General features: G+C 41.2%; 1 protein-coding gene across 1 annotated transcript in view; it reads right to left on the reverse strand.

The window, feature by feature from the left end:
• Positions 1 to 23,045, reverse strand: part of LOC129169576 (cell adhesion molecule DSCAML1-like) — a 69,207-nt gene extending 46,162 nt beyond the window's left edge. Inside the window, exons 1-3 of the mRNA XM_054756119.1 lie at positions 22,795 to 23,045; positions 12,329 to 12,649; positions 9,424 to 9,570 (exon numbers count right to left, since the gene is read on the reverse strand). Coding sequence (XP_054612094.1) covers positions 9,424 to 9,570; positions 12,329 to 12,649; positions 22,795 to 22,837 — 511 coding nt within the window. The 5' untranslated portion in view covers positions 22,838 to 23,045. The remainder of the gene's footprint in view (positions 1 to 9,423; positions 9,571 to 12,328; positions 12,650 to 22,794) is intronic.
• Positions 23,046 to 24,492: the final 1,447 nt, after the last annotated feature.

Genomic DNA, 24,492 nt, shown 5'->3' on the forward strand with positions numbered 1-24,492 from the left:
GAGAGGAGAGACTCGCCGCAGCCTCATCTGTGTTCAATCAGGAAATGTGCAATTTCGCCACATTTTACATTATGGAATCATACAGTAATACATTTATAACAGTTTAATTGACAATTATTATTTATATTGTTATAATTATTGTTTTTTTTAATTTTCATATTGCCAATAAAGTTAAGGCCATTCAGTTAGGTGAAGATGCAGATTTGTTTCAACTTTGCATCAAACCACATATGTGAAGGTAAAACAAATGTTTTTTAAAATTACAATTAAAGAGAGGTGTTACTTATGGTGTAAAATGTGTATAATTGGTCATGGTAATGGTATCATTTATTTTGAACATGCATACAAACTACATTGGAATGCATCACACATTGCAATTCACAATTCCACTTGTCCAAAAAGGGGTTGGAAGAAGCAATGCTTATTTAATCCTACCCCCTTTACGTTTCACATCAACTGTTATTACATTTGTTCACTTCCTGTGTTCCAAATGTCCTCTTTCCAAATTTTTAAATACAAAAGAAAATGACAAGGCAGTATGAAAATGTGGTACAATAGAAGTCAAGGTTAGATTAATCACCATAGATAAATAATAATATACATAATAGGTGATGAAAAGGTTAATAGTTGACAAAAACATAGTTTGATGATGAGTGAGTAAAGACAATGTAATACTTCAAGTAGTCCTATGAAATGAAGAATAAGTAGTAAGTGTAAATTAACTTGAAGAAAAAGAAAAGTAACTAAATGCATTTAATTTAACTTCACTACTAACGAACCGATACTGACCAACTGACATAGCTGAGATCAAGCAGGGATCATCCTCAAACTGACATAACTCTGCAAAACCTCTCAGTTTAGCTTTGTTACAGTAATTTGTTTAGCCCACAAATTGACTGTAACTGCAATATCCAGCTGTTCTCAATTAACCCCTGCACTCAGCGTGTGTGCGTATATGTGAGTGTGTGTGCATGTTGAACCGCCTGACTCCAACAAGGACGCCGAGGGCAAAGAATTGATCAGTAATGTAGCCTGTAAGTGACCTTGCCACCCAGTAACATCCATTAGTAGCCATACTTCGTGAGGCAGAATTACACTCTGACCGATTTCATTTGTGTAGATTATCATATTCAGTGTTATTCATTTTTACAACAGAAGCACTCAAACAAAACACCTGCAAGTATGTTTGGTCACGAGCAGCAGTTTCTGATGTGTAGCCTTTGGAAATCCAACTTGGGATCAACGTTCCTTCTAATTGCGCACGGCTCTCACGTTCTCAGCGCACAACAAATCCATGCAGTGCATAAAATGCAATCCAACCTGAACTGTAAATGAAATAAACACGTAATTTATTCTGTACCATTCTGCAATGCAACTCAGTGGCCAACAGGCGACAACAGGCAGTAACAACCTACAACACAATGACGAACACTGTCCAGCCAATGGTAAGATCCTGTTTGCATGTATTTACTTACGCAGCCAATTGATTCATTAACAGCGTGTTACGTAGTACATGCCACTATTTTGCAAGTTAGCATATATACTGGTGCAGCAGAGTTAAAGGAGCTAAATGCCGTTTGAATCGAGGTGAGATTTTTTCTTTTTCGAATGAGAAAGAGAAAGGGCTGCTCTGAAAAATACGCTCGCAAAGCCAAAGTAGCAAGCAAGTTCTTGGGGTGAAAAGTGTTGACTGAATGTGTGGCGTAACAGTGCATGTTTTACCGCCATGCTTTTATTTTGATGGCCGGACATACCAGATACAGGGAGTGTTACGCCGACTTTGCGTTACTGAAGGGACCGTCTTATATCTGGCTTATGAACATAATCAAGATGTAGAACTCCAAAACAAGTGTGTGCAAAAAAAATGTTAATGTTACGAGCAAAGGCAGAAAAAGGGGCTGTAGTAGTCCTGAAGTATAGGAGATGTCACAAGATTAGGACATGACCACGCCAAGCATCATTGGAAATGTAGTTTTTAGCCACATATTAGCCGCACCGATGTATAAGCCGCAGGGTTCAAAGTTTGAGAAAAAAGTAGCATCTCATACACCGGAATTTACGGTAGTCCAGACTTTCATACTTTGCACTTTGTTCTTATGCAGATGTTTTGCCACATAGAAATGTGCAGCTTTCCAAAGTGTGTTGTTGCCAGTCTTATTTAATTTGATTCTTATTTGTGTATTTATTAAGACTAACCTGTCTTACTTGATAGTAGAACATCTTATTCTAGTTGACTATTGGTTGTGGGTTTTTTTGTGACTTTTGAGACAAAATATATTTTTTTAAAAATGGCACTTTTTTTATAGCTTGGATTGCATATTGCAGTATTTGTCTTATTTTGCACAAACAGTGTTTATTTGTGAAATGCATCCAGTAGCATCTCAGTAAAAGAAGCATAAAGTGTTCGTACATTACACGGGATGTGACTTGACATTAGTTTGAGAGATAGCTGCTGCCAATGTTGGTATCGGTGATGAAGTGCTGGACAATATTGGTATATCAGATATCGGTAAGAAAGCAAATATCATCATTTGCTCAATTCTAGCCAGCTAATAACTTCATCTACAATAAATGTTCTTATTTCCTGTGATATTTCAAAGTATTACCATTCCATGTATGAAATAACTGTGCCAGTAAACAAACAAAGGCAAACTGTGTGGCAGGTGGTTTATGTAGAGCATAGTTGGGTGTCTTCTGTGGGCCATCTGCTGGTCCAGTCTGTATGCATCGGTGCCACTCATTAGCTCTCTGCTGGTTACACTGACAGCTTAAATCTGTGCTCATGGTGTTTTTTAATGGCTGTCCACAAACTCCCCATCTCTTTGTCACTACTCCAACACTCCCGCTTCAGATCACTGCTCAGACTTGCGGGCCCCGATTTCTTCGCGTGTGCACACTGGCACAAGACTTCACACCACAAGGATGGTATGGGACAGGAAAGTGAGAGGGAAATAGGTCAGTCTGCCTGCACCCCCCCCCCCCCCCTCTTAAAACCCCCTCACTGTCCTGGCTGGACAGGAAAGTGGGGCAGACATGGGGACACACGCACAGACATATTAAAACACACACACACTTATATTAATATACACAAACACAGATGGGAAACATGTGCGCCTGTCAGAATGGAACCTGTTGGGCTTCAGAGGGCACGGCAGCATGGTGTTATGTCATCAACCAAACTATGAGACCAATATGTGATTGTGTTACTAATCAAGGTGTCTGTCCAAAGGCACAAGTAGTGAAGTGAAGTCATTAATGCAGTAAAATCAGCACGAAGCTAAAAGTAAGAAGCTAAAGAAATATTAAGGGAAGGCGAGGGCACTGTTTATTTACTACACTATAAACACTGTTAAAGCATGTCATCCTTCAGGCACACACCACCAGCCATGTCCACACTAACACCGATATTTTCAAACAGCGTCTCTCAGCGGTGAAAGACATCGGGTTTGCCGACTGCTCTCTTCGCTTGGGCATCTCTGTGTGGAGTTTGCATGTTCTCCCCGTGCGTGTGTGGCTTTTCTCCGGGTACTCCGGTTTCCTCCCACATTCCAAAAACATGCATGTTAGGTTCATTGGCGACTCTAATTGGGATCACGTTGGGCGCCCCCCTTTTTATTTTTTAATAATTACCTATTTTTGGGGCGCCTTGACAGTCAGGGGACCTTGTGATTGTCCTAAGTCTTTGCCCTTATACGGCACCCCTGGCCAATAGGACTCATCATAAAGAAATTAAAAAATTTATAGTTAATCTATGTGATCGATATCAGTATCGGCCAATTTCACTCATGGATTGTATCGGAATCAGCAGCATAAAACCCTGATCAGAGCACCCCTACTTCAAATACATAATTTTCACATTTTTTATGACACAAACCAAAAAGCTCTGTTTTACCCATCCAACACATAAACACTGAAGAAGGATTTCTTTTTTTGGAAAATCTTCACCCTGACTGAAGTTTTCCAAAAGCTCTGTTATTAAAAAAACCTATAAGTTTGCATGTGGGCGAAAGGCCAAAACGCATAGAGATATATGCCTTTTTTTGAGCATCCGTGTTCGTTTGGACAATAGTCTTCAACTAGGGTGACCATATTTTCATGACCGAAAACCAGGACACTCAATGATGCTCAAAGTTTACTCAACAGATGCCTGATGATTTCAATACATAAAGTATGCCGCCTCTATATGGATAGGAAATTGGTTTATTATCTGTAAACACAGACACAAATTCAGACAGGCTTCTCAGAGGTTACTCAACATGTTTCATTATGCCTATAATATCTCTTTGGTAAGTTTCAATGATGCAGAAAGAATTTGAAAATCTTTGGAATGAAATAATGATAGAAATAATGTCTCTTCCGTAGGGGTGTCACAAGATCTCACGAGATTAAAACGTGACAAGGTTTTTCATTCAGAAAAAAACTCGTGGGCACTAGGACTGGGACAATAATAAATAAATTCATCACACAATAAATGGAAATGAACTTCATCATTTTTCCCGGTCTCAATATATTGCCATGTGCACGTGGACTCCAGTTTCTTCCCACATTCCAAAAATATGCATATGGTGAATTGGTGACTCTAAATTGTCCATAGGTGTGAATGTGAGTGCAAATGGTTTTGTCTATATGTGCCCTGCGATTGGCTGGCGACCAGTCCAGGGTGTACCCCGCCTCTTGCCCGAAGACAGCTGGGATAGGCTCCAGCATACCTGAGTCCCTAGTGAGGACAACCAGTAAAGAAAATACAGTAGATCAGTGGTCCCCAACCCCCGGGTCATTTGGTACCGGGCCGCACAGAAAGAAAAAATAATTTCCATTATTTCATTTTTTTTTAATGTTTTATTTTGAAAAGTGGCCGTATTCTCTGTTACATCCCTCTCACTTGACGCATGTCCATTGTGCGTGTGCTAACTTTCTCTCATGCCGCACAGATAGACTACTACTGTATTTTTACCATTTTTCTTTCACCTCATATTTGGTCTCAAATGCTGATACTATGTGGGAATGCATAAAGGTAAGTTTTGATGACTTATTGAGTGCTAATGTGCACATTTGTCTCAAGTTCATTCATGCTAGCACACTGCCTTTTACCACACACGTCAAACAGCCATGTAATAATCTCTCTGCAACAACTTGGCTGGAACTTGAACTGGTGGATAGTGGGTCGCCATTCATTTTGTGCTTTTAATTTGATGTTATTCATGTCTTAGTTTTACACAATACATAATAAATAAGATAAATTAGATCGCGATAATGTACAAAACCCCATCCCACCCGTCCGCGGGGCATTTGTGGGAACACAAGCCGGTCCGTGGGTCAAAAAAGGTTTGGGACCACTGCAGTAGATGATGTAAAACCAAGACGGTCAGCACAGGAAGTGAAAACAGGAGATGTCCTGGAAAAACTTAACTTGGCCAAAGCTACCTTGGATCTTGGCCACCAATTTCAAAACAGCAGCAATGAATACAGATGTAAACATCAACTGAGGATGAGCGCATTTATAGCGCCTTTTCTGAGTGTGCTGGCATGACAAACTGTGCATGCACACCAAAAGACCCCCCACTCAATCACGCAGAGAAAGCTACTGGTCACAAAATCAATTTACAGCTTCAGATCATTATTAGACCCATCCAGACAGTCTGGCTCAGGGGGTGTATGAATTTGATTGCATTTTAGCAGCGATATGACCATAAAATGTGTTTTTTAAAGACAACTGATTATCTAAGACCACGCAAGCAAGGTCATTTTCCTGCTGACAGGTTACTGTGTTTCTTTGCTGCATTTATGCAACAGCTTGATTGGCATACACAGATAAAGAGGGTCAAGGTTGATGCCAGCCTGTCAGGGCTTTCAGAGTTCTTCCTCCGCATTGTGCATTCTACTGTTTGTGCCGAGACAAGTGCAGAGTTCAGTGAGCAGCTCATCATGTTCAGCATCTGATCTTCACACTCACTGCTCATCAAGTGACCTATATATCCATAATTACACACAGCGGCCTCGTGACGATATACCCAGCAATGACCCAAACACGAAAAGCATAAATATCCTCAACAACTTCTTGCATTTCTCAACCAGATTATTTGCAATAAGGAACCGTGTGAAGTCAACCTAAAAAAAAGCGATCCAAACGGAATACATTGTAGATATGCAATTAATCTTGCTCTTTATGGATTGTGTAAAAACTCCTGGACCGCTCCAAAATAAATGACTGCAACCTTGATGCCTGTGTATGTGTGATACAATGTCTGCCTGTTTTGCATACATAAGACATAAAACACCATCTGCCAGAACCTGAGGCCATTCTTGCCCTACTACCCTCCTTGCTTCATTTTCCCTATCCTTCCCTCATATTTCTCCAACATTATTCAAGAGCTATAGCGCACAAAATACAGCAGTGACCAGATCATAAAATACACATAACGCGGGGAACAAAAGACATAATACTTGACACCACGGTTCTTCTTCTGCCTCGTGTGCACTCTAACACACACAAATGAGGTTAATGAAGATGAATGTGAGGACACTTTGCTATTGACATCCACTGTCTCTAATTGTAGCCCCCTCCCTCAAGGACACCATAGTAAGACCTGATGAAGACAACTGTGGGACTGTGGTGTCCATCGCAATGGGATGTCAATGACAGTTAACGTCAGAATTTGGATTTGTATCGTATGCACTATAAACCCGATGATATCTGAGAAATGGAAAAGTCTGCCAAAAGGAGATGGGGGTGAGCTAAAAGGAGGAGGAAGGCCAGATCAGTGATCCAGAACAGTGAGCAGACAGAAGGACAGAACAAATGAAGGATTTGGTCAAACATCAAAACCGATCAGTGGTACTCAACTGGTTTGGCTGTGGGACCCACTATCATCCCTTAATGAAGCGTGGACATTTTTCAACTCAACTATCTCATATTTAATGAAAAGACAGTGCCGTTTAAATTTGAGGTACAGTGGAACCTTGGTTAGCGTAATTAATTTGTTAAGGAAGGCCTGACTCTAACCGAAAATTACATTAACCGTTAACAATTTTTCCCATAAGACAAAATGCTAATCCAATTTGTTACAGAAAGCTAAGAATGTTTACACAAAACACATTTTTAATAGTTTTATATTTATAGTTTTAATAATTACAAATGCATATAAATGATGAATGAAAGGGATACATGAAGATTTAAAAAGGTACTTTTACCTTCATTGAAGAATTCTTGATGATTGTTCCCAAAGACACGATGTGATAGCAAGACCAACCACCACCACCTTCCTGTTTTGCCATGAGTTATTTCTTGAATTCTACGGTGTTTCTCACCTCAGTAACCAAAAATGGAGCCAAAGAGGGTTGCAAGTGCCATAATTTTGACAAAGAAGGTTAGCAACACTATTGGATTAATAAAATTGTTAATGGGAAAACAGGAAGGGGGTGGTGGTTGATCTCGTTACCACATCGCATCTTTGGGAATTTGTCTCTTTTATTTGTCATTAGTATGCATTTAGAATTGTTTTATGCATGTAAAACTATAATTGTAAAACTAAGAAAACATGTTTTGTGTTAAAATGTTTTGAGAGTCAGTAGATGACATCACAAAACGGGCGACATAACGTAGCTGACTTCGGTCTATTGCTAGCGCATTAGACAGATAACAGGTTCTCAATAAACACTACAAAGCTGAACACACGGAAAAATCCATCCATCCATTTTCTATCGCGCTTGCCCTCACTAGGGTTGCGAGTATGCTGGAGTCTATCCCAGCTGTCTTCGAGCGAGAGGCGGGGTACATACTGAACTGGCAACATACATGTCAATTTTAACTACTATATACGATACAAAATACAATTTCTGACGTTGAACATAAATTTAACACATTTAAACAAAACGCGCTAGCGCAATGCTGATTTACATTGAAAATCCCACATATGTGGTAGCCATCACCATTAGCGATTTCACACACCTCCAAATATGACAATTAACTAACAAGACAAATTTCACGGCTGTACTAAATTAATTACGCTGTTTTGTGGTTGAATGCGGCCTATTAGTTTTTAAAAAAACATATTCAAGCACATTTTACATATTTCTTGTCTAAATTAAGCATATTCAAGCATAAAAATGGCTAAATTAACTCAAATAAAAACATAAAGCAGTCAACACACAGCCAAAGTCAAGGTCAAAGCCATGCAGTGTTACTGGTCAGTCATGTTACTGAGACACACAAGCACCAGACTATCGCCGGAACAATAGACTTTTATTGCAAGTTAACTCACAACAAGCACAATAATCCCTAATAAAAACCTGGGCTACTGTTGAGGGCGCAACCCAGGCCAAGAGTCAAAAGTCAACTCTGAACCACCGACGTCACTTGCAGACTGCGCCACCGGAACACATTTACTACAACACACACACCTGAGTCTGCTTTATGTCTTAAATGGCTTATTTTCTCTTATTATGTCTACGATATTGGGTAATAAGAGCGTAAAGGTGACTATAGGGGTGCTATTTCATGTCTAGAGGGCTTTAATAATGCTCAAAACTGTATTTAGAAAGTCGTTAGCTGGTTTTCTATGCTCCAACAACAAAAGTATTGGATTTATAAATAAGGAATCCTACTTCACGGAAATTTGCTTATCACTGTCGGGTCTGTTGCTGTACTGTAAAAAGTAGGGGTGTCACAAAATCTTGTGCACAAGATTTCGTGAGATTAAAACATGACCAGAAAAAAAACTTGCCTTGTGGGCACTAGGCCTGGGACGATAATAAATTAATTAATCACACAATAAATGAAAATGAACTCAATAATTTGCCATGTATATCGCCATGTGCGTGCGTGTCCGTTTTCCTCGCCTCTCCCCTCCCAATAGGCAGGAAGAGCGTTCATTCTGTGCATTGGTTTCAGCACATTGGCGCGTTTGTTCCACAGAAAAACGGCATGAATGACGTGAGCCGTTTTGTTAGTCATGCAGTCTTTTTGTCTCGGTGGGTGGATGTGGGGCCGCTGGCACATAGAGTGCAGGAGAGTGTCAAATAATAGAAAGCAAATTATATATTTTTTTATTGTACTTTGTTTCAAAGTAAAATCTCGTCTCGACCCAATCTCGTATATCATCTCGTCTTGTGACGCTCCTAGTTAAAAGCATTAAATACTTACAGTCAAACACATTCTAAGGCTCAACAAGAGACGGAACTCGCACATTAGTAGACTGCGAACAAACGCTGGCTGTCTTCTATGACAGTGGGTTTCAAATAGCACTACAGAGGAGCATTAATAGATGATACCCCGCTGCATAAAAAAATCCACTTCAGAAGCGCAAGATTAAGACCCACGACCCACTGAAAGAGAGTCCCATTGTGATTGTCACTGAACTAGATAAAAGAAATGCTAAGTCCTGAACGTGGCATGCAACACATCCATCATCTTATATGTCCTACCTGGGATGATGGAGACCGTGTCTCTCTCCCAGGACACGACGCTGACGTACTCCTGCACGGCTGTGGGGATGAGGCACTTGAACACGGCTACGTTGCCCCGCATCGAGCGCTGGTCTGCCACCCGCACCGTGTAGGGCTCCCTGAAAACTATACACACACAATACTCTGGTTAACTAAAACGTTTTCTCTAAGTCAGATTAGAAAAAAACACGAGATACAGATCAAACAACAAAATGCAGAAAACATTTCATTGTTGAAAACACTGCCGTCGCAACATTGAGCGTTAAATAATGGAGAGGTTCAACATTTTTTTTTGCTCTGAGAATAAAATAATGATGTACTTATGTTTACATCATTAAAAACACCCCATTAACACAGAGTTCTTTCATCAATTTCCACTGCACTTTGCACATCCTATATTTACTGGAAAAGACTTGCCAGCTTTTGAATTTTGTTTGAACAGGTCTAATGCATGCCCTGCTCTCTACATAAATTGAGCAAGCCTCCATTAGACAAGATAATCACCTCTTGTTCAAGTAGGGCATGGAATCAACATTTTGTCCCAAACTTTTAAGAAGAGATCCCTTGAAACATGAGTCTCTTTTTTTTTTTTTTGTAAGTGACGCAGTTTTTAACACAGTGTTGAATGACAATGAGCTCATTAGTAAAGTCTCGTACGCTTTGGATGTACATGAAGGTTGCTAAGGAACTGCTATTTCAGTTCCAGTCAATCACGGAAAGGGATATGCTCATGTTGTAATGGAATTGCAAAAAGGAAGCACCAAAACAAGGATGTTAATTCACACTAACATGTTATCTAATTTCTATATATCTACTTTTTTATATATATACGCTGTCATTTTACACAAACACTCAGCTGATACTTCCTCCTCACTCTCACCAGCTCCCAACGAGCCAGCCAGCCAGGGGAGTGGAATCAACTCACCCTGACCCTGGCGAGGCACACTAGCTATCATCCTTCACTTGCATTAATTCACTGACTTTTTATTTGACCTGTTTTTATTACATGCATGAATGTTTTGTGCAGTGAGCAAGCATGCCCTTTTCAGATTTGATGGCTTATTCCGTCTCTGTTCATTTCTATGAAAACAACAACAAAAAATCCCCCCATCCACTGTCCTTCTTGGACCTCCCATGAAAAATGACCATTGGAAGTTTCTCGAAAGCAGGACAAGACAGTGGGGAGTCTAATAATAATAACGATGATGATAATAAAAACAGCATGAATGGCCCTGAACATGGCATGTGGCATTTGGATTTTAATTAAATTCATTAGAAGAATTGGAATTATAATGATATTGGCTCCACCACACAAGATATTGAATTGAAAGTTCAAACAAAATCTAATTAAATGAAATTTGGCTTAAATACTAAAAATTCTTGACCATTTTCCATAATCTGAAACATCATGATTACAGGATTGGTTTTATAAAAGATGCTTTTATTCCTAATTGTCAATGAAACACTTTGTTATAATTCAAAAATAATGTGTACATGATGTTCATAGAAATAATATTTAAAACAGTCATGTATGGAAGATAGTGTAAAGCATGATTGTAGATGTAAAGCACGATTCTACCTCTTGTTTGCACCTCTATTCAAATTCCTGGACTTTAATTGGAATTTGTGAGACATTCTCATGTCAATTCTAAGCAAGAAAATGGTAACTCAAATTTTTTGCTGAACCCTGCGCAACCCTGTAGGTCTGAGCCCAAAAACAATACAACAACTTCTGCAAGTACTTCAAGAGACGCCGGGGCCCAACACAGGCCGCTGGCTACAGGATGTTAGGTTCACGCTAATCCCTCGTCTCCTGCCGCCAGGCTTTTGGGTCATGTGGGAATGAAGGCAGCACCCGGCTGGCATGCAGCTCAGGGTCCTGGCTCAAATCCGCAACTTGGCGCTAGTATTAGTATTAGAATGAATATGAGTATTAGTTCAGGTCGGTGTTGGGAGGCAGAATATGAAAGCAGATGTTGACGGCAGGAGGGGAGGGGGATGGGGAGGGAGCGGCTGGCCTGAATGAACCACAGAGAACAGACGCAGTGCAACTACTGTATCATCCAGATTTACTCTGGTGGTGATGTGAGGTTACTATTTCTTTAGTAATTTCAGTCTCATGTATCTGAGCTTGTTCTCCAACCGAAGGACTCCAAACCCCCAAATGCACTATTTTACAAAAGATGAGGTCTGGCTTATTAAAGCAACATCACACAGTCTAATCAATGAAAAGCACCAATTAGGGTTGTTAATGAGAGATAATTAAAGAAGTGTGTTGTGGCTATATTTAGTGTGACACAGGAGGACCGTTTGAAGAACATGGGCGGAGAGGGAGAACAGAAACGGGAATAAATGGCGGCAACCGAGGTATCTTCTGGTCAGAACTTCCTATCACTGCTCATTCATTCGCTCTGTGACCTGCAATAAATCTCTCCTGCAAACACCAAAAACAAAAGTTATTTTGGTGAGTACAATCAAATCTGTTTGGTTTTTTTTACATCTGACGTGAAAAAAGCACACCGGAGGTGCAAGTTATTATGTTATGTGCTGCAGGGTGTGTTGCGTTACGGCTTTCATGCCTTAGACAGCACGGTGCCACTCGGCAGTGCAGATGGAGCTAGAGGGGTTGTAGCCGTATAATGTGTGTGTCTGAGTCCGCTCTGAATAGCGTCTTCCAGGTCAATTGCTGTTCAGGTTCAGACGGGCTATTTTAAGGCAGGTGATCCTGTGTGTGGGTTGGCCTTTTTTTTTTTTCTGCTGCCAATCCACTCCTCATCAGGCAGTTTCATTTTGACCTTATTTTCCCCTCCATCATGCAGATCTTGTCTTACTTTGTCTAATGACTCATCCTCCCTCCTCCCAACTCCACATCCGACCAACTCACCAGCTTTGATTCGGATGTTGGGGCTACGGATCTTGCCCGCCTGGTTCTCGGCAGTGCAGAAATAGTCGTTGTCGTGGATGTAGCTGTTGTAGGCGGAGGGCGAGAAGGGGTACAGTTGCAGGGTGCCATTGGCGTACACGTGGCGGATGTGGGGCACGTCGTAGATGTCGTCGCCGGTGGCCAGGTACCAGCGCAGAATGGCACTGGGGGTGCCCCCTGCTGGACAGGGTAGGGACACCCCCACCGAGCTGGAGTAGGTTACCCTCTGCAGGGAGGCATTCACAAAGTACAGCCTGGTAGAGCCCACATCCTCACTGTGTACTGCAGGGGCAAACATACAACACGGAATCAGGCCGAGGTGCAGGTGATAATGTCGCTAAAAGCATTTCAAGAGTGTGAATGCCCTTCAAATGTATTGCAAAATAATCATAACAAATGTATGTCAAATGTCCAGCTGCAAACATCAGTCATGTGATGCCGAAAGCCAGGGATTTAGGCTAAAGCCTGTGGCGGTTTAGGTGGATCGCAGGGGGAGGAGCCTGCTACCTCCGTACAGTTGTACACATACACAAACAAAGAGGAAGCGAGAGAACACTGATGATAGGTTATGTGATTGGAATTTCTATGCCAGACGCAGAGATTTAAGTCTTTTTAATCTCCTTACATATTTAACACACACACACACACACACACACACACACACACACACACACACACACACACAAGGACAGATACCACACATACAGGAATACTCTTCATTGGCTGTCAGATTAAACACATGCAGAGAACGGAGACTGAGAGGGGAGATAGAGACGGGGGAAGGGGTGGTCTTGGTAATTTGGGGTCATCATAGTCAAGATTAAAGAAGAAAAAAGTAGCAGTGTGGACGTCTGATTGTCCTGCCATGTGCTCATCCTTTAATTTCACTGCAGTATATTGGCAAGGATACACTCATATTTTTTGAAAGGTTTACATAATTCAAATGAATCAGTTATGTTGGTTCGTTGAGCTTTTTTCCCCGATTAATCCTCACTGCTGGCGGACAATCCAACGCTGACATAATCGCTACATACTGCTTGTTTTGTATATAATAATATCATCACTTTATTCTCTCAGTAGACTACAGTTAATATAGTCTAACAGTGCTTTTATACCAGACACTTTCATTTATTCCAGATACATAAAAGTCTGTCTGTATGAGATTAATGCGAGGAACATAAAAGTTGAAGGTAGTTGCTGTAAAAATGTCCGCTCGGTTATGATTTAACCCAAATAAATCTATGGAAGCTAAAAATGGATGCACTATAAGAAAATGGGTTAAACACCTGCTCAACACAAGTGAAGCTTATAGATCTTCAACACTGTCATTGTGCCGGTACGAAGCTCTTGATTTGGTGGGGGACAAAGATGGTGCGCTAAACTTTCTATGTGGGGTGAAAGTGAAACAACAAAGAAGTGAAACGTACACGTAAGTGAGAGTACGGCTAAGCTTGAGATTGATAACGTACAGTACAGAATGTTACAGATGGTATATGAAATGTGTCTAGCAGTCCAGTGGTGGGCTGAAAAATCCAGGTCAGACTCCTCCCCCCACTGCAGATTACTGATAATGGCCCCTGAGCATAAAGCCCATATTAAAGATTGCAATATCTATAATCTCCCAATGGGGGGACAGGACTAAAGTGGAGGAGTGCGGGGGTCACCCTGAGAGCTTCATGGGGAAGGGTAGGGCTCTGACAGTAGATTATATGCCCCGGGGGCCTGGGCACAAGGGGGGCTGGGGAGCACCGAGGACTGATGGACCGGGAAGTGGAATAGAAGTGGGATCAGAGCAAACTCCCACCACTCGGTCTGTCAAGAGCAGGTGACGCAAACATGCACTCACCACAGGCGCATAACACGCAACTCTGTCACACTGGGAGGAGGACCGTGTGTTGTCATGATGGCATTGGCATGTGAAAGCTGTGCTCAAAACCATACAAAAAAAATTAACAAAACAATGCAGCAGCAACATAAAAGACTACAGTAACCGGGTGAAAAATCTAAATTTAAACCCTTATAGTGACGAACATGCACATTGGTCAAAGTGTCTCACACATGTGCACAGTGCAAGTAACCAGAACATTGACATGGCTTGGAGGAGAAACACAGCAGCTCGGGTGCCGATTCAGTAAGTGTGAACAGTCGTCAGATTATTATTTATATGGAGGTAAGTGTGTGTCAAGGAGCTGTCATTCAGTTGACCTGACTTGAACAGCAGGTCAAAGTGCACCTCAGAGACATGGAGAGCATGATGACAATGTCAGCAATGGCACATGTTCTCCATGCTCATCTGAAATGGCTTTGAGCATCGTGTAACTGACACAGGTCGTTATTTAATAAAGTCTATAGTTGTGAAAGCAGACTCATTATCTTTGTGTTTTAGGCAAAGCAAGAATTCACACACACCGGCTTTGACTTTGGTGAACACTGATCAACATTTTTGCCTCTTTTCTGATATGTTGTACACCAAAACGCTAACTGTTTGTGTTAGTGTCTATTGATTTGGTTCGTGTAGTGCCTTACCGAATACCCAATTAATCAAAAAAACAAGATTCACTGTCTCGGGTTATGGTACAATATTGCGCGTAGAAAACTTGTATTTTATACTTTTAACACACTGAATCTTGTGGTATTAATGCATACGTGGACGGATGATACTCCCACCATTGCTTGTTTATTCAGCCATCTTGGATGACACTCCCAACACTGACTCTCACGATACTTAGTTGGCACAATATAAAGGTATCCTGTAAGGCACATTCATGTGTCAAACTCAAATGAGAATGTTGCACAAACTAGTCAGTTTGCCCCATCAACAGTAAGTCCCATCCTGGTGAAAAAAATAAGAAATCAAGGAAGATGATGTTGTGAAAGGGGTAAACAAAACAGATCACAAACAATAGAATAAGTCGAGAATTTGTTGTTGGTGTGGATCTCCTCCTCTGTCTCCCCTCTCCGCTCCTCTCTGTCTTCCCAACAAGATAAAAGTGATGTTAAATGTTCATTTATCCATTTCATTCCTCATGTATAATTATTTCACATTGTTTTCCGCAAGTAAAACAATATTTTTTTTAAAAAACAATTAATTGGATTTACATAATTTTCCAATGGGAAAACCTACTTTTCCTACATTTCTGTTTTCGTTGGACTTTTTGGAACTTATTAATAACAAAACCTGAGGTGCCACTGTGCTTGTAATATTGGCCGTCTTGATAAGCAATATAGTCAGACCTCTTTTTTTATTTTCATGTGATTCGTTTTTCCTTTGAATATTTTGGCTACTTACATCTGATGATACCTTGGTTTTCGTACAGTGTCTCGGTTTTCGTACAATATTGCGCGTAACAAAATAGTCCGTAGTATTTCAGACTCGGCCATGTACAGCACATACCTCTACCGCACTGCTCAAGTGAGGTCTCAGTTCAAGGGCGGCAACCCTTCTGCATATAATCAACTTTAAAAAAAACTTAGCCTCCATTAGACAAGATAATCACAAGATAATCATAAAACAAACGTACTCAGGAGAATGGTACGTGTGGCTGAATGACTCATTTAGTTCTCGGTAAATCACTAGGCTTACTAGAGCACTTGTGATTTATGGGGTGGCTGGACTCGATCCTTGAACTGCTGGAGAACAGTGCAGTAAGACCTGGTTCTGGTAGGACGTAGTACTTCACATGGGTTTTCAGCCATTCACACTGTCTTTGCTTTTCTTTTTCTTTTAAATACATTAAGTGTAATTTCTGATAAATGGTTTTCTCTTTCTGAGCAGCATCGAACCATTTGATGAGCCTAATTTGGAACGCTCGTAAGCAGGTACACCTGAATTAGTTTGCTTTTGCACAATATGTTTGAAAGAAACATTTTCCTATGGGAAAAATTGCCTCAGTTTTCATCTGATCTTTTCAGTTTTCATTTGACCTTTTGGAGCAAATTAACAAAAAACAAAAAGGTACCACTGTGTATCAGAAATACCATTCAGTATGACATCACTGCAAACCACAAATATGATCCTAAACATTCTGTACATGTTAAATCAATACCTCTCTGAGAGTGCCACTGAAAATTGAGCACTATTATTTTTATTAAGTATTTTTGTACAGGTGTACCTAATGGTGTGGCAGATGCTAATTCAACCCAATACCAAATGCACAAACACCTATGCGCTGTGCATCTGTTATCAGATATGGTTACGCCGCACACCTCACATCTATCTCTAACACAATCTTGTGTAAAAGTGTATCAATAGGAGGAAAATTGTTCAACTGTACAGACTTTTCCATTCAGATGATCTACTTTTACCTCTGCCTAATCTGCCGACCTAAACAAAAGTGAAAAAAGTTCTGTTGTTGTCCTATACCTCATCACTCCACAACCGTTGAGCTAAACTGAGGTAAAAATGCTGAAGTTCTGCACCAAAGTGTTCTCTCCTCTGGTGACAAAATGCTTGTCATCTTAGCAGCATGTGGACAGTCACTATGCTCACCTGCACTCAGGAGGCTTCATCAGCTGTACTCAAAGTGAGTCAGAGAGGGAGCGCCATACTGCTGGAGCTACTGCTTGGTCTGTCAGAGCCGCAGCCACTATTTTATACATCCTGCCAGAACACTGCATGAATATGTATGTCGTAGAGGTAGAAGTCATAACCTATGCAAGGTTTCAGCATGCATAATGCAGCTGATCTACGCCTCTCTGCGATGTGTGTGCGTGTGTGTGTGTGTGTGTGTGTGTACACACAGCACTCAACTATAACAGGGATGAGGAGATAAACAAACCCCAGAGCCACCAATGTTTCAACATATATACATATTGTCGCACCCCCATGGCCAACCAGAGGTGTAATACCACATGGTATCCACTATCTTCATCCTTCATTTGATTTGATGATAAAGCTGGCTAGAGGAACAGGGCACAACTCAACTTGATTGAGATGTGTCATGGAAGCCAACTACAGCTGTCCAAGTACTGTATGTGCTCTCCCTTTTCAAAATCAGCTTCATTACCAAATAACGTCGGGGTCGTTTACATGAGATTGTTTTTTTTTTCCCAAGTGAAAACAGAAACTGTGTTGTTTTAGCTGTTGGTTTACTTGACAACAGCATTTCAGAACATGAAATGCAAACATTTCAATGAAAGATTTGTCTAAGTTGACAAAGCATTGGTGCGCATCGCCAACTAGTGGTCTGGCATGCATATTACAGCAGTTTTGCAGGTCTGCGTCATTGTAGGTGTTATTGTCTGTACAGTGGTACCCCGTTTTTTTGTGGTTAATCTGTTCCAAAGGGTCTTTCCAAAACCAAAAAGTATGAAAACAAACTATTTTTACCATAAGAAATCATGTAAATCCAAACTGTTTCAGACACAATATTCTTTTCATATACAATGGCACGTCAGTTTAGTTCCCAAAGGTTCTACAAAAACCTAAGCAATTTTTCCCATAGGAAATCATGTAACGCCAACTAATCTGTACCAGATAACAAAAATATTAATAAAATATTTAAAAAAAAAAGTGTACATGCAGAAAACAATGTGAAATAATTATAAATGCGACATCAACAGAACTGTTGATATGGACTTCCCTTACACCTTGTCGAGATCTAATTCGATACTGTTTCTCACCTTTTTTATCAAATTGATGGCATTGCCAACTTTCTTTGGCCCCGTGGTGGGTTATTTTTAGCAGTCCCACTCCAAAAATGCACAGACAGCGAGTCAGCAACACATTTAGTGCTTTGATTGAGGACTCGATTTTGCGGAGCGATACAATACAGAGCTAACGCAGACTAGTCTGTTACGTGCAATATTGTATGAAAACGAAGACAGTGTACAAACTTTTAGCAAAAATTTGACAAACCGAATCACACACACGGATCGCACTATGAGTCAGTTCTTGAATTCAATTGTGTCTCACTTTCTTTACCAAAGTGCTGCCACTTTCTTTGGCCACACAGGGACTATTTTGCCGCCATACTCGTATAAAAGGCAGACACTTCAGTCAACCAGTGATGACGTCATACAACGGCAACAGAGTTGGACACAGACTTTTGAGTGGGAGTTGAGAGCAGGCGAACAGGCACGTTTTGCAATAAAGACACGTTAGAAGCACAGTTGGACTCACACAGTGTATTAATAACACCACAAGACTAAGACACCACCACGTAGGATTCTTTGCTTGGGCACTCGATTCCATGGTATAATACGTGTGCACACGGACCTGGTCCCGGACAGACCTCTGTGTGGATGTGATGCAGGAGTGTTTTTTTGTTGTCGTCGTCATCGTCTTGTGTGCACCTCTTGTGATTTTTCTTTTTTCGTGCTGCCGAACAAGAACTTTTTAAACTGAGTCAGGCCCTGTTAATTGTAACACAACTGTTGCTTACAATTCCCCCTGTTTAAGAAATAAAATGAAATGAATGCCTATTGTTAGGCACAATGTTTGGCTTTACAATGACAGAGTGTACGACAAACGAGACATATTTTTGGCAATAAAGTGGAACCTTGATTGGTATTGTTAATCCATTCCAGAAGGTCCGACTCTCCATATCAATTTCTCTCATAAGAAATCATGTAAATCCAATTAATCTGTTCTGAAAACTAAAATTGTTACGAAAAACATGTTATAGTTTTACCAATTATAGTTTTATAGTCAATTCAAAATGCATATAAACGCATATACTGTACATGAATGAAAGGTATAAATGAACATTTAGGTTTACTTTTACTTTCATTTAAAACGTGATGTGACACAAAGACACGATGTGGCAGCGACAACACAGACACCACCTTCGTGTTTTGCCATGAGTTATTTATTCAATTCAGTAGTGTTCATCACCTCAAGTCTATCCTTTTCTTTTGATCATGGCTGCAAAATGATCCAAAATGGGGCCAAAGAAAGTTGCAAGTTCCAGCGTTTTGATAAAGAAGGTGAGAAACACCTTTGAATTCAAGAAATAACTTATGGCAAAACATGAAGGTGGTGTGCACGTTCATCTCACTGCCACAGTGTCTTTGTCCACAATCACGTCTTCATTAACAGTAAAAAATAACCTTAAATGTTCATTTATCATTTGTCATTTATATGCACTTACAATTGTTTTATGCATATGTAAAACGATAAAAACATGTTTTGTGTTAACATTTGAGAATTGTGGCGTAACTACGTTAGCTTGCAAATAACTATATAGTCAACCATTGATGACACCATAGACGGGCAATGGAATTGACTTACGGTTCCTGTTTCCATGTGTTAGCAAGATACTAACAAGGACGTTTTGTGATAAAAATACTTAAACAACACAAAATATTGGCACAAATTTTCAACGTTAACCAAAATACACACTAACCACATGTACGCTAACTGAGGTTCCACCGTAAATTTAGTTGAAAAGGAGAGCTTAAGAAAACCGGGGCGTACGAAAACCGAGGCACATGAAACTTTTTCAAAAATGTTAGGTCAATGTCATGTTCTCGCTTTTACTGCCCTCTCTGTGGATGTTTTAGCGGTGACTTCTAAAGAATATAGCTCTTGTGTGGAAACCTGCAGCGCGGGGAGGAGGGCAAAGTGGGTGGATACTGCCATAAGGGGTGTGAATTGAATATTGGTGGGATGCAGGGAGATAAGGTAGGTGTAAGCTTCGATGTAATCCTCAGGGGTCTCGTGTAAGTAGGTGGACGGTAGAAGGAGAAGTAGGAGGGGGAGAGGTTGGGGTAGATCTAATCAACGGAGGGGTATCGGCAGCTCCCCATCTAGTGTCTTTCTGTACACCCTGTCCCCAGCAATCTGCAACCCGCCCCACCCACCACCGCCAACACCCTCCTTCCCCCTGGCCTGTGCTGTGTCAGTAAAAAAAAAAAAAAAAAAGAAAAAAAAAACTGTGCTACTTCAGCAGTCCCCTGGGACCTGCTCCCCCTCACATCAAAGCAGCCAGTTTCTCTCCTAATGTGAATATCAAATCTGTGGATCACAAGTCCCAGCACAGTCTGCATAAACTGCCCCTCCCCCCAGCCTTTAATTCTGCCTAGTGATGAGGGAAAGAGAGGGAGGGGAGTTGCTGCGAGAGGAGGAAGCTACGGCGGGAGGGAGCGATGGAGAGGGAGATCGAACAAAAACAACGACTTGTTTCCGAGATTTGACATTTACAGAATGCATCTTCGCAAAAAAAAACAAAAAAAAAAACGTGCAGCTCGACCAGCGCGTCGGATTTGGAGTTTTGCATCAGCAGTTCATGTTACTTGTGTGATTACTCATTGACTTGTGGGTGATGAATGCCTGCAGTGACACACTATAGTCTGCCACCTCCAACTTTGCAGCAACAAAAGTAGGATACAGCGAGTGATTTTGGTTGCCTAGGGTCATTAATGCTGAACACACGGCCTTTAAAAGTTAAGATAAGTGAGGCCCTTATAATCATCAGTCATATTGCCTACATACTGACTGCTCTCATTTTCAATCTGTATTAATGGTTTCATCGTCTCAACAATTTTGCATATGTAAGATTAAAAGGTAAAACATGACAGATTTGAGGCCTGCTTAATAATGTCACCCCAGTGGCGCCTACAGCTCTGTCATTGAGCGGTGCCTACTGCTCACATTGCAGCTTTAATTGTGCAGCCTTGCAAAGACAGCACTGGGAATTGGACTGCAGGAAGGGCGGGCGAATTTAGCATATTTCTATTTGTGGAGGTTGAGCTGCATATGGGGAGGACTCGAATGTGCCAGGGTGAAGGATCACCTTATTGCTTCACATTTCCGTTTAACTTGAACGCCTCACGTTGTAATGGGGGAAGGCCAGCAGGGCTCAGCAGGCCTCTCTATACATCAAACTGCTTCTTATTCGTTCCGTGCTTTGAAATGACCAACTAGAACATCGGAATAAAAGCCTTCAATTTGGTGGAATATTTTAAATGAGTGTTCAATGACCGGCATTGTGTTGTAATTGAGTCGGCCCTTTCACCAATTGTTCGATAATGACTCCCTGTAGTACACCAGCGCGTGCCTGCTTCCGCCATTTTTCCCCTCCCACTCATATAGTCTCAGTGTTTTCGATTTAAAAAAGCCATTAATGAAATCAACGGATGAAAACTTTTCCTTCCGCTGTATACAAATGCGTTGTGGCCAACTGTTTACAACAAACAGGGGTGTCCCCGTCCTCTTCCCCTCCTCCTCCGTAATACACACGCGCGCGCGCGCGCACACACACACACACAGGGAGCAAGGGGCGCACGTCCCGGCACGCGCGCGAACACGTCTGAGGGGTCCAGGTGCGCCATTAGTGAGGAACATGACCGGGCAAGTCTGCAATCTGGCCCCCCACGCCTGTGGACACCCTCATTTGCGTATGCTAAACATGCACATATAGACACACTATGGCTTCATTAATTCGTCCTTCATAAGTTCATAAATAAATAAAAGAGGACATTTGCCATAGTGACTTTAAGAAAAGAATAATAATAATCAGGCAGGGAATGAGTGGCCTTAGTGGCTAATTGTATGAATTCAAAATAGATTTATTTTTCGTTTGCAGAGAGGACGTAACTTGTTTTTTTATTTCTTAGGCCTGGCTGTGGAGTTAATTTCTGTCATTTTCGATTCATGACTATTATAAAGCAGAGATTTGCTTTATATTGAAGAACATTGTATTGGAACACACGCGTCGTATTTTGCTTTTATACATCAATTTCAACCCTGCAATGTTGAAGCGACTAATTGCACCAATTAGGGCCTTTCTGCGGGTTTCGACCTATTTAACTAACAGGGCCGTTGTCAAGGAGAGGCCTTTTGTTGATCAAATTACTAATCGTGACAAATTGCCACTAATTCCACACAAAAAATCTATCTAAAATAATCATGTTGAAAATGACTGGCTTTGTGGTGGAGTTTTAACACGGCCCTATCAAAACAGCTGCAATTAGCAAAATGTGCACGACGAGGGGGGGGGGAAATAAACATGAGAAATCACAAAGGCTGCATGGTCCAAAGTTAAAAGATTGCAACATTTGGAGTGAATTCGTTGCGATGGAGAGGGTGCATTGATACATTTGCATGATTTGCATGTTTTCACTTCTCCCTCAGCCTCTCGCTGTATTTGCACCTCATTCTCCCCATTCAGCCATTTTACATATTCATATCCTTACTGGTAATGCGAAAAACAATCCAGGCGTTGCGGGGCCCTATAAGATCGAAAGCACACGTACACTCACACACAAAAAACACACTTTTCATGCGCACTTTCTTGAGAATATCCACATTTTCAGCTGTCATTTCTATTTGGGTAAAAAAAAGAGCGTCATTTCTCCGTCTTAATTAGAAAGCATGCGACGACGCATCGACGCCTCAATCCCCTTTCAAAGCACTGACAACAAATGGATGAACTTAGAAACTATCACACTAAACACGCAATAAAATGACATTTCATTTGTCTTACCTTCTTGAAGAGAGTACAGCAGGAGTAAAGTTACAAGCCACATGCCATAAATAGCAGGTGTATTTTTCGGAAATATTTGGCAATCCTGGCAAGTGTGAGGCGCAGTTTTTTTTTTCTTTATTTTTTTTTTTCTCCGCCAGGTGGGTCTCCGTGCTGGACTGGCGACTGTGCTCCCCGGAGGTCTCTCCAGCCCTGCCGCCCCACTAAGAATGGAGGGGAAAGGAGAAGCGCCTCAGCCCCGCCCATGTCCCTCCTCTCTGTTCGGGACTAGCACGTATACAAATCCAACATCCCCAGACCATTACGCACCACAGAGCGTGGACCCAGCATGGTTGAGGGGGGTTCGTTTGGGCTGGACGGTGGTGGATTTTTGGTCAAAGCGCGTCCAAATTGGATCACTTGGCAGTTGGCACCCAAGGGAGGGCACCCACCTGTGAGGGCAGGAGTGACCGCATCCCTTTGCACAGTACGGACCAGGGAAAGGCGCACGGAGGCTCTACCACGGCACTTTTGTTAATTAAACATAAACTACAGAGATCTATGCAAGTCCATTATACGACGCGAGACTTTTCTTTGTCTACAACACAAGTGGGTAGAAAGCACTGCGGTTGGAGTGGAGCTGTGCGCGCAGTACAGCAAAAGCAAGTAGGTAAAACAAACCAGAAATCACTGAAATATTCTGATACATGCAAGCAATTTTCTACTTAATTTGCTTTGGGCCATTTTGCGAAATTGTCCACCGCGATTTCACATTCAGTAGGATTACTCCCATGCAGTTCATATACAGTATATCAGGTGGTCAAGTGAAGACGTTCAATAAACAGTATGTAGCAATCAAAGTTGTTTGATTTGACGCCACCAGTGTGTTGTTGATGATGTTTTTAATTCACGACTAGTAGCTATATGTTTGTACTCAGAGGTATGCTTATGGGGTGCTTGCAATAAGATAGCATAATGGCCTTCCCTTTCAAACTGTACACATCAAGTGTTTGCTTTTTCTTAATGTATGCAGCTTGTTGATCAAAGGGTATTGAATAAACACTTTCTACTCTCAAAGTAGCCCAGTTTAAATAATCTGCTGTTACTGTATATGAGAGTGTCAGTACTTACCCATCAGTGCACCTATGGCATGTATGCGTTTTATGTCCGACAACTTAAAGCTCAATTGGCACGCTGGTGTCAAATGAAGCTCACTGCTGACATCTACTGGTTGAACATGTACATACACGCAGGCCCACACGCTGTCAGGATCAAAACGGAGTGTTTTATACACAGCTCTTGTGCTGGAGGTGTTCGTAATAAAGTGCATGAAATAGACTACTGAGTTATTTTTAAGTTTTCAACTTTTCAATACTGACACTGAGTTTTTCTGGAGTACACTAGATCACCAGCGCAGGGCAAGACAGTGGGTAATCGATATGCCCATAAATATTATCTATTCTTGACACACTGCTCTGAAACTCTCCTGCAAGCTTAACGTTGACATTCTCCTCCAAATTTTGGATCAACATTTGCAAGAAGTGACTTTTTTTTATTAGATTCAGCTCCAGACCCCCCCCCCCCATTCAATTGGCATTACTCACTCGCAACACAATCCTTTAAATGCGCCTCATACACTTATCACATTTAAAATATAGGTGCTCACCACTAATAAATGACTGTCAAAACCAGTGCTTCTGTAGCCAAACAAACTGTTGT

The sequence above is a fragment of the Dunckerocampus dactyliophorus genome, chromosome 16, assembly GCF_027744805.1.
Source record: "Dunckerocampus dactyliophorus isolate RoL2022-P2 chromosome 16, RoL_Ddac_1.1, whole genome shotgun sequence".
NCBI classification, from domain to species: Eukaryota; Metazoa; Chordata; class Actinopteri; order Syngnathiformes; family Syngnathidae; genus Dunckerocampus; species Dunckerocampus dactyliophorus.